Source organism: Homarus americanus, unplaced genomic scaffold (genome assembly GCF_018991925.1).
Source record: "Homarus americanus isolate GMGI-L3 unplaced genomic scaffold, GMGI_Hamer_2.0 scaffold24260, whole genome shotgun sequence".
In the NCBI taxonomy this organism is placed as follows: domain Eukaryota; kingdom Metazoa; phylum Arthropoda; class Malacostraca; order Decapoda; family Nephropidae; genus Homarus; species Homarus americanus.
In genome coordinates, this window is record NW_024721079.1 from 5299655 (window position 1) to 5311410 (window position 11756).

The 11756-nt window shown below is 39.6% G+C and overlaps 1 protein-coding gene across 1 annotated transcript; it reads right to left on the minus strand.

The window, feature by feature from the left end:
• Positions 1-646: 646 nt before the first annotated feature.
• On the minus strand, positions 647-11522 carry LOC121861346 (protein mono-ADP-ribosyltransferase PARP12-like). The gene is made up of 3 exons (XM_042358995.1): positions 10219-11522; positions 8363-8631; positions 647-1022 (listed from the first exon to the last, which is right to left on the minus strand). Exons 1-3 carry the CDS (start codon positions 10960-10962, stop codon positions 647-649), a joined length of 1389 nt encoding a protein of 462 aa, XP_042214929.1. The 5' UTR covers positions 10963-11522.
• Positions 11523-11756: the final 234 nt, after the last annotated feature.

Below are 11756 nucleotides of genomic sequence, written 5' to 3' on the forward strand. Positions count from 1 at the left end.
CCAAATTTTTTCCCATGGTCTTGAAGTAAATTCAAAGTTTGAAAATTAGGCATATTTTCTGGAAATTTCCAAGAAAACTTTCAGAAAAAAAAAGAAAAGATTTCACCCAGGTTTTGAGGATGAAATGATGTGTAATTATAAAAATTCCAGAAACGATCCAATTTATTTTGGGGTTTGGGAGCAAATTCCAAGAATGAAATACAGTATAGAAATCCCTTGTCCAATGAGGGGGTTAAGTTCCTTGAAAACATCATGTTTGGCAAATCACGTTGGGGAAACTTAGCTTCTTATGGGAAAAATGGGGAGGCGAGATCATGGTCGCTTCTGTACTCTTATCACATGAAATGCATAATTTTTTAACATTTACATAATGCACAAATATGTTAATAATAGAACTGATATACCATAATTTTTTTAAATATTATTAATAGGCATTATAAAATCATATTACTGTACAGTACTCACTGATCCATGGTTAGATGATTGTAGCGTAACTATGATGACGATGATATCGTACATATTGTGAAGCCTTCTGATGATGGTGGTTGATGAAGAAGACTTCGATGATGATGAAACCGGAATGATTTTTTATTTCTTAAGCTGATGGTTGAGGTGACCGCGACCTCAAGAAGAAGTCTGTTGTTATCTATTGTTTGCTTTTTCTATGCAAATCTGTCAAAATGTCTCTGTATGCCACACAAAGATCAAGGCCCCTTTTGAACTTTACACTTCTCTCCATTATTGAATCTATGTCAAAACATATCTCACAAAGTTCATTTGCTTTCAAGAGGAATTCAGAGGTCGCCTTCATTGTTAATTTAGGTTTTATGAGTTCCACTTCAGCATCATCATCATCACTTTTACTGTTAACTGCTATAAGCTCCTCATTTGTTGGTTCTTGAAAATGCAAATCCAACAGTTCATTCACATCCTCTTTCTGCATGTCATCACAACCCTCACCTCCAATTTCCTTTGCTAGTTTCACTATTTCTGTGATTTCCTTATCAATCGTCGGAAATCCCCTGAAATCATGAACAATTTCAGGCTAAAGTTGGTGCCAGCAAGCGTTCATGGTGGCAGGCTTCACTTCATCCTCTGATATTTTTATAATGTTAATGCAGTCTTTGATGTTAAATGCCTTCCAGAATTCCATCAGTGTTTCATAAGCACCAGTATCCATTGCTTCAGTTGCTCACCTATAGATATTCCTCGTATATGACTTAATGTCTTGATGACACCTTGATCTATTGGTTGCAGAATTGAAGTGGTATTGGGGGGCATCATCCAACAATAGCATCACCTTTGAGTCAAAATTCTTCTTCGTGAGATATTCCTTGACCTCAGGCACAAAATGATACTGCAACCAATTATTAAAGAGCACCCTAGTCACCCAGGCCTTTTATTGGACTTCCAAACAACAGGCAAATGAAGCTTATCTTTACCTTTTTACCTTTCCAAATGGTACACAAGCATGGGTTTGCACTTAATTCACTAGCTGCATTTCCACAAAATAACGTCAGCCTGTCTTTGAAAGCTTTATATCCTGGATCAACTTTTTAGGTCTTTGTAATATAGGTTCAGTTACCCATACATTTATAAAAAGTGGCCAGTCTCATTAGCATTAAACACTTGTTCCAGGGCATATCCTTTGTCAATTCAAGCAGCATGGGCTTGAAGTGCTCTGCAGCTTCTTTGTCTGCTGATCCAGCCTCTGCCAGAAGCTTCACATTATGTACAGCGAAGTGGCTTTTAAAATTTTCAAACTACCCTTTGCTTGCTTGGAAATCAGTCACAGAAGCACCATCACTCCCTGCCCCCTCAGTTTTCACAACATGAGCCTATGAGCTATGTGCTTTCTCATGAATTGCTACACTATCGACAACAGATCCTTTCTCATTCACTTGTCCACTGATCCACATATTTCATAGTTTTTTATTTTTTCTAAGTACCAATCCCTCCTTGGTACTTGAGCTACCTTAACACTAAGAAATGCAGATGCTTTCACACATGTACATATTTTGTCCTCACAGCTACGAATTGTGTGTATGGTGGACTCGTTTATAAAGTTCTCACAGGCAAACATTGCTATGCATGCACTATAAGGTAGCCGATCTAAAATGTTATTTTCTCAGCTAATGTCATAACTTTTTTACGTTTCTTGGGTGTGCTACCAAAACCGCTTTAACACAACATTGGTGATATGAGTGCGTAAGCGAGACAGATGAGCAGCATGGCGGGCTTCTCTAACTGCCGCATGGCAAAGGCGGCGCATTGTTATCCCGCTTTTAAATTTTCATTGTTGGGCAAATTGTTTGGTCACGTAATTAAACGCATATACAATACAGTAGTCATAAGCGCATTGGACAAACCAGTGTTGGGCGAGGGTTCACTGTCACTGGGCCCTCGCCTTATGCGTATTCACTAATGTGAATTCACGTTTATGCGGTGACCCTATTTCTACCCGTAATTCATCTTATGCCGAAAAGATTCCCTATTATGCATTCTGTAGAAGATATGGCGCACTAGTTTTATATTAAATTATATTATATCTAAGTCACATTAGAATATTTTACTGATTTTCTACAACTTTTATATCATTAATGATCCAGAAATGGTTGTGAAACATAGCACAGTGTGTGTCTACTGCGCTGTATGTGACATCACGGGACATGGCTGAAGTGAGCCAGCCACTCCACACACTTTCACTTTCCACACAAACACCCATGCTTTTCATATGTCTTAGTTTATAGTTTTATATTGTATTATCTTTATTTCTATCCCACATTAGAGTATTGTAATGATTTTTCCACAACTTATATAGCATTTCTGGTGACTTTTAGTAGTTGTGGAATATATTCTAATTTTCCCCAGAAGATTAAGTATTCACTATATGCGGATTCCCATTATGCTGTGTTGTCGCACAAAGCAACCATAGCATAAAGCAAGGATCAGTAATATGTAATTTTGGAAAATTCCTAAAACTTTCCAATTTTTTTTCTGGGTGTAGAAACAAATTCCAAGGATGAAATAATATGCAATTAACAGAAACTTTTCCCAGTACCCAAAAAATTTCTGGGGATGTTAGATTCTTCCAGGTTTGAGAGTCGTCTCGTTACCCGGAAACCTAAATATGTACACTTATATATGGTCAGGCCTGTGGCTTCAAAGCTTCTTCAGAAAATTTTTAAGCCAAAGCCAAGTCCAAAGAGCTTAACTTCAGCCCCATGCCTGCAGTACGATATAAATTTTGGGGCAATAATTAAAAAATTCAAACTTGTCAATGGACTGTAGAAGCTTGGAAAACATGTACAGTAAATAAGAAGACTGATAAATTAGCAATCTATGCCTGTACTTGAGAGCCAGTGGAGGCAGGAATCTGTGGTCGGTTTTTGTCTTGGATATGGAGAGGGAAATACAGTACACTGTAATACAGTACTACTGTATGCACCCTTGTAAGGTGGCAAAGAAAAGCTGTTCTTTCACTCAGATTTGAGGAGTGGCCAGGATGTTGGATAGCATGATAATGTGCAGAGTGATAATGTTTCTGATTTACAATATGGGTATTATATATGGGTTTGTTATAAAATATATTAAAACTGATTAAGAAGGGGATGACACATGGCTCAGGTAGACAGGGTAAGGGGCAGAGAATGAGGGAAAGAGTAAAGAGCAGAAAGGATAATAAGCAGAATGAGATAATCATCAATGATATTCAAAGAATTAGCAATTAGATGAACATAATTATGATGTATTATACAGTACCTATAGACAAGCCAGTACCTTGCCAGATATTTTTCTCAACCAAGGCCTGACATTTCAGTTCACAATATCACTGGAGAATACACTGATGCATAGAGAAAGGCTGTCTTGCTTTAATCAAATTTATTTTATGACAATGATTCAGTGGGATAAACAGCCTATCTAACAATACTAAGACACACATGAATCAAAATGTCAACTTGGGTGAAACAAGTGATTATCATCACTATAGGGAGAATTCACGTTCACATAGTTTCCCACTAAGGCACAATTCATCAGGGTCCAGATTCACTATGATGACTGTAACTTTTGCCGTACAATAAGTTCAGTCACGGTCATCATAAACTGTTAGGGAATCACTAGTTCAGTTTGAAGGTTGATCATAGGGCCTTACAGTGAGTCATTAGTGAATCTGGGCCCACACTCCCAACCTCACTCAGAAATGTTGCAGGTGACAAGTGAGGTACCCCGAGACATTCTTAAGCCTAACTGAAAGGTAGCTGTCCTTGCTCAGGGCACAATAATAATTAAGAAAGTAGCATTAGCCCAAATGACAAACAACAAAGAAAGAATAGTGTAGCATATTACTGTACAACATAACTTCTATATTTTCACTTATATTTTCTCATTTGCTGTTAAACCTTTCATCTTAAATGAAAAAATATTTAACTAAGAATGGTTTTGTTTACATTAATGCACTGTTAATAAAATAGTAATAATAATATTAAAATCATCACAAGTTTACAATTGTTTTGGCATACAGTTCAGCATAGACTGTGGAGGTCTATAGCTCCAATGCAAATTTGCCTCCCTTTATAACTTTATAACAGGTACAGTGGCTGGCATGGCATGTATTGTGAGATGTGGTACCACAGTTTGTTTACATGAGTAAAACTAGCAGAACTACCCTCACTATAGTAACCAGACCAAGGATGCTAAACAAACAGTCCCCCCCCCCTCTGTGAATGTATGCATTTTTTGCATGGTTATCCTCTGCATCCTGTAGTCTTAATATACATTACCAAGTAGAATGCTATTAGCTCCTCACTGTTGTCTGGTGGGAGGTGGTGCCACTTCTCACTAAACACACCAACCACTGCACCTGTTATAATAGAAGGCAACTGTACCTAGACAATGCAGTTACAATACAGTATACCAAAAATAGTAATCGTTAAAATTATTTTACCAAGGATAGACAAAACTTTTTTTTTCTTTTTTTTTTTACGGGATTAGCCCATCAGGGCACAGGTCAATGACAAACAACAGAGCCTGAGGGTGAAAATATAATACACTACTGTAATAATAATAATAATTAATACAAAAATTTCTTAAATAAATACAATATAATAAGATAATAATAATTGACATTGCTGCTGCCTTCAGCACCTCCACTCAGCACGGAGTGCCACCCAGCACCTCAACCGATGTGTCTACGAACGTCACCTTACCCAAATAAACATAAATCTCTCGGCCTACGACCACGTACGCTGTGACGTCCCTTGTAAACTGTAGAGGTGTTGGAACTCCCAGGTGTTTGTAAACGTCGCAGCCATAGAACAAGTGCTTTGGAATGTTACTGCCCGCTGTGAACCACGAGGACAGTATTAATAAATTGTAAAAAATGGCTTAGTTACAGTATACAGTGATCCCTCAGTTAACGAATGCCTCAGTTAAAGAATTACCTTCCATAAGATTCTTCACTTCGGTTAACGAAAAAATTTTGATTAACGAATTCCTTACGAATTTTTCCTAACATGTTTTTGCCTGCTCACCAGCTGTAGTATTAGTCCGCCAATACAGTAATCGATTTTAGGGCTTAAATTCGTTACCATTTGAGTAAATATCAGGAAGGTTGTACTATTCAATAATTTTCCAAGTCTTATATTAAAGTTTTTTGTTATTTTAACAATTATTTAATATAATTGAAGTACAGGGACCTAGTTTTTAGCGTGCCAAACAGCCACTTGACTCACCCAAAATGGCGTCAGTGTGTGTGTCCCTGCTCAGTGGAGGAAGCTTCTTGCTTGAGACTCTTGAACATAAACTATTTTTACGTTTTTACAGTACAATTATTGGTCATTCTGAAGTTTATTTTACGTATTGACAATATATAATGCAGTGCAGTGTTGATTTAAAGAAAATAATCTTGAATTCACCAAGTGAACGTAAAATTTTATGGGTGAAATGGCGACATGGGGTGACTTCTCTTCCACCCCAATGACTTCTCTTCTCCCTTCTCCTCCACCCCCGTTCTAATTCCCATCATCATCATCAACCAGGAGCCTTCTACATGCACACCTCAAAGTAAGTGTACTTTACTGCATTTATTTTTAGTTTGTATGTAATTTTCGGTGAGCTGGAACCAATTACAGTCAGTTCTGCGATAACGCGATAGTTGTGTTCTTGTAAAACATCGTGTTATAGAAATTCGCATAATAGAAATAACAGGGCTTATGGAGAAAGTAGGGTTAGGTGCAGATTACAACTCTAAATCGAAAAAAATTTTGTAGTTAGCCTAACACAAAGGATAGCACAGTCTAAATAAATGTTACATTCATATCTAATAATGAAATCATACAGTAAATGTAACACTTTACCTTAAAAAAATATGAATATAACATGATGGTGGAGAAGGGTGATTTTGAGGATGATAACATCGAGCTTCTCTTCAAGGGTTATAGCCTTCCTTTTACGATTATCACTGGGAATGCGATCACCAGAACGCTTCTTGGAGATATTCTTCTTTACCATATTCACAGTTAATACCACAAAATTGGAGGAATAGTAAGCAAAAATCGCGTTACAGCAAACAAGCGTTCACGTTATACAAATATTGTTCCTCTATTCATAAATCGTGTTAGAGCCAATTTGCGTTGTCAAAACACGCGTTATAGCAGAACTCACTGTCCCCAAAATCCCATTGAAACAATGGTTTTGGTTAACGAAATTTTCGGTTAATGAGCGATCTTCTGATACGAATTGTGTTCGTTAACCGAGGGACCACTGTACAGTATATATATTTTCGAGTCCCAACGTCAGTGATTGTGCTGTGTACTGACAAAATTTTCGTTTGTAATTCACTTTAAAATGGCTGGCAAGCTTAAAAGTAGGAGTTTTGTGGTGCCAAGAAGAAAAAAAAAAGACATTTTAGATTTTCTATGTATTATTTAAGCATTTTCAACTTACGACCTGGATTTGGGTCCCTAACCCTGTCGTAAGTTGGGGAGGATATATATATATATATACAGTGAACCCTCACTTTACGCGGTTAATTCAACCCACGGCGGCCCGCATAAAGTGAACAACAACATATGGGATTAATTGAAATAGAGACCGGGCCGACCCCCAAACTCCACTTTTTCAGACACAATACCTACGTTGTAGTAAAAGTAACTTCTTAATTTTATGATGGTATGCACACACAATTAATAATTAAGAGAAATATCAATAATATTAGGTTTTTTAACACTTACATTAGTAGAAAAGATGGCTGGGCACACGGGGATGGGGGGTTGGTTCCGAGGCAGAGGGCAGATTATTGGCCCTCACCTGTATCACTATCCACCACAGAGGCGTGCAGGGCCTCTTTGTCAAACTCCTCAAAGTCCATATCCTCACTATCATTATCACTATCACTGACTTGGGCCGGCTGTGGTGGGTGGAGGGTGAAGAACTCGGTAATGTTTTGATGACTAGGCGACCTTGTGCGCACCCTGCTCGCGCCGCTCTCCACGTAAAAGGGTACACACACTGCGGAAAGTGAGCATTCCGGTTTCGGCAGGGTACCGAGTAAACGTGGAAACGCGTAAAGTGGGACCGAGTAAAGCGAGGGTTGACTGTAATATAATATATAATATAATATAATATAATATAATATAACATAACATAATATATATATATATATATATATATATATATATATATATATATATATATATATATATATATATATATATATATATATATATATATATATATATATATATATATATATATATATATATATACATACATACAGGTAGTCCCCGACTTACGACCGACTCGTCTTATGACCGGAACATTGTGGACACCTGCTGTCCCTAGGGACTTGATCTCACACTCTTCTACTGTTGTATATATTAGCCTTGTCAAGTATTTCTCCTTAGTCTGCACTCACCCCTGAAGATGTGAATTACACAAAAGCGCTTGGGAACTTCGTGTTTTCTTTTTCCTTGTGGTTATCAGCATATATATATATATATATATATATATATATATATATATATATATATATATATATATATATATATATATATATATATATATATATATATATATATATATAAAATTATCTCCTTTGTGTTTGAAAGATCTTTACTGAAACCTATTTCAAGCGGTACGGTATTTTACTAAGTAAGCTGGATAATATTCATCTTTATTGTACTTTACAATGATAGTAGAGTCATGTCTATCATTACAAGTGGAATCAAAGCATCTCCCAGTAGTAGTGTTTGTTGGGGGGAATTCCATGCTTCTATTACCAACTGTCATTGTACCAACCAATACATAAACTATAAACATTGCTCTTAGGCCTGAATCGTCAGTCTTGCTATAACTATCTGACAATTTAGCATTATTAGCAAAATATGTTCCTTGGCCATACGCATTACCAACGTTCCTGCCAAAAAGTCTCCAATCTAAATTCTCACTGCAAATTAGATCAATTACAGAATGTTTTGTCCCATGGAAAAGATATTGCTCATTTACCTTTGACAAATCATTACTATAAAAGCATAAGAGCTGACGTTTCTTGTTCTGGTAGGTTTTCCATAGGTGATCATTTTGCATTCTGTTAATAGAAGATACTGTGGGGTATGTGTTGTTTGGTTCACACTCAGGATGGAATGGAGAAAGGAAACTCACAATGTGCTCTCTATATACATGTTGTATTGGATGTACAATGCAGCTTGGTGCTGGGAAGGCAGCATGGTTACAAGCGTGATGTAGAGAGAGCTGGTTGGTGAGGACGCTCAGAGAAGGACAGCTTGTGGCTCGCCAGCGGGAGAGAGTACCGCCAGGCAGGCGGAGGAGGAGCGAAGGCCGCCAGGCAGCGGCGGAGGAGGTGTTGCTGGCTGGTTGGTGTAGGTAGAAGGAGAGACAGATCACCACGAGGTCAGGTCTTAAATAGCGGGGGTAGGCGTGGCTTAGCAGTTGACCCCCGCTCCGTGGTGTATGGCGGCGCTGGTTGACCTAGACCACGAGGCATACACTGGGGAATTGGTGGGGTCGGCTAGGCAGCGACAAACAGCGTTTGTAGGGGAGAATTCCACTACAATACTCCCCCTTCCCTCCAGGCTGTGTAGGAGACTTGTTGTCTGCAGGGTTGCATAGCACATGTGAGGCAGAACGGGCGGTGCGTGCCTCATGTGAGACAACGGCGATGGCGTGATGAGCCGGTCGCTGGATACAACTGTCTAGATACACAATATCTGTGGGAGTAGAGAGGGAGAATAAGGGTGTGTGGAGACGATGAATGTTGTGCTTCCCTCACGGCAGGTACAGAGTCGACAGATGCGCCTGCTGGGGTGTGTGGACCTGGGTCAGGAGCAGGGGCTGTGTCAGCAGCAGCGGATGAGGGCTCGTGACAGCAGCTGGGTCCACGACAGCAGCAGGGTGCAGGACATTAGCAGGGAGTACCTGAGGGAGAAAAGAGGGGTGTGTGGGTCCGCACTCAGGAACAGAGGCCGCATCAGGGGCGGCAGGGGTTACTGCTGGGCCGGGGTCGGCGCCTGAGGCAGGACGGGTGTGCTGGGGTCGGTAGGACCTGGTGCTTGGGGCAGGAAGAGGAGCTGCTCTAGGGTGTCTGACCTGCGGTGTAGAGACAGTAGCTGTAGAGCCGATGAGAGCTGCTTCTGGGTGGATAAGCCAGTCTTCCATGTTGCTTGAAGACTGGGAGCGTGATCAGTTTCTCCTCCATCCTGTGTGAGTGCGAATCTCCGGGGGTCACCATTTGTGGGGTATGTGTTGTTTGGTTCACACTCAGGATGGAATGGAGAAAGGAAACTCACAATGTGCTCTCTATATACATGTTGTATTGGATGTACAATGCAGCTTGGTGCTGGGAAGGCAGCATGGTTACAAGCGTGATGTAGAGAGAGCTGGTTGGTGAGGACGCTCAGAGAAGGACAGCTTGTGGCTCGCCAGCGGGAGAGAGTACCGCCAGGCAGGCGGAGGAGCGAAGGCCGCCAGGCAGCGGCGGAGGAGGTGTTGCTGGCTGGTTGGTGTAGGTAGAAGGAGAGACAGATCACCACGAGGTCAGGTCTTAAATAGCGGGGGTAGGCGTGGCTTAGCAGTTGACCCCCGCTCCGTGTTGTATGGCGGCGCTGGTTGACCTAGACCACGAGGCATACACTGGGGAATTGGTGGGGTCGGCTAGGCAGCGACAAACAGCGTTTGTAGGGGAGAATTCCACTACAATACACTTAAATTTGAAAGTGATTCACTCATCATTTTCTCAATGAAGATATATTCAGATGTCTGTGGCAGCACTGGAGTTAACAAGTACTTCTTGTCTTTGGGTAATTTTGTAAACATTCTATCAAATGATGTTTCTTTATCTTCAAGTACTGTACAAGCTGGCCTTCTCCTTATTTTTCGTATTTTGCCTGTTATAATATTCTTCTGTGTCATTTCTCGTGTATCTATATCATAATGTTGTCCACCAACTTTAACAAAGAAGTGAAATTCATTACTAAAATGCATGTGATATTCCAGGTGATCACTGAGCGCTACCACAAAATACTTGTTGTTATCACCATGTGTGTAAGGTTTCCAAGAGCCATTGTCATCACACCAGTACCAGATCCAACGAGATGCCACTCGAAGATCATATGTTATGTCTGAAGGGGTTGACAATCTACGAATTACAATGCTTGAACTGCCTGAAGAAATCTTCATTGTTTCCATATCAACTTGCCATGACTCACTACTTGATAAGACATTTCGAAGTTGTTCATATCTACTATGGTGTCTTACATTTGATGGTAAGGGAGGGAATTCAGCTTTATCTTGAGCTGGATGACAAAATAAGCGTTCCAAATGGTCACTCTGCTCGTATGACAACCGTAAGAAGTTCTCATTATAATTTATTTCCCAAAGGTAAGGCATAGTGGAATGCACTTGGGTACAGGGGTCCCTTGTACATCTTTTCATCATATTAAACATACAAATACAGTCATGTTGTCCACGTTTCGACTTTTTGAAGTGTTTGTGAGTGTTTTTAAGATATTGAAAAACCAGTGAATCATTAAAATCACTCCTATGGGAAAAAACATCTAATATCACTTTATTATGAGATGATGTAAACGAGTGATCATTCTCACAAACTGTACGGTTACATTTCTTTAAGCACCAATATAGACATGCATGCAATCTCCTACAAATTGGGGCATTACAACCTTCCTTACTATTGTATTGAGGACAGACACGTAATCCAAACTTGTCAGGCAAACTTTGGAAGGGAAGATCAATATTTTGTGTCTGTTGCCTCTCATTTAGTTGTGGTTTTGGGATTATGTAGTTATTTACATGGTGCTTAACTGTTTGATGACCAGCCTTTGGAGCTTTTGTTTGGGTGGTACTGTAACTAGGTGCTGAAATTTGATGAGCAGCCTTTGGAGCTTTTGTTTGGGTGGTACTGTAACTAGGTGCTGAAGCTCCACTATTAGTCTGGGTACTAGAAGGATTCTCTCTCTTGGAAGGTTGCTGTGAGTACTTAGTCTCTTCAGATTCATCTTTAGAAGACCAGTTACCCATTGTGCCTGTAAAGATGTAATATTTGTTAGGTATACAGTCCTGTATATTTATTCAGCAAACCTAACTGAATACTGTACAGTATAGTCTCAGTTTACGCGGTCAATTAAACCCATGGAGGTCCGCGTAAAATGACCGAAACGATAATTTTACCTAAAAAATTGGTCCCAGGTAGATGCAAATCCTTGGAGGATTGGTAAAAACAG

What these genes read in the sequence shown, in the direction of transcription:
- LOC121861346 (XM_042358995.1), bottom strand. Translation starts at nt 10,962, where the DNA reads ATGTTTAATATGATGAAAAGATGTACAAGGGACCCCTGTACCCAAGTG. An exon ending in AATCACTTTCAAATTTAAGT is followed by an intron (nt 8,632 to 10,218) that starts GTATTGTAGTGG and finishes TTCCATCCTGAG; the next exon opens with TGTGAACCAAACAACACATA. An exon ending in TTTGCTAATAATGCTAAATT is followed by an intron (nt 1,023 to 8,362) that starts GTCAGATAGTTA and finishes TCATGATTTCAG; the next exon opens with GGGATTTCCGACGATTGATA.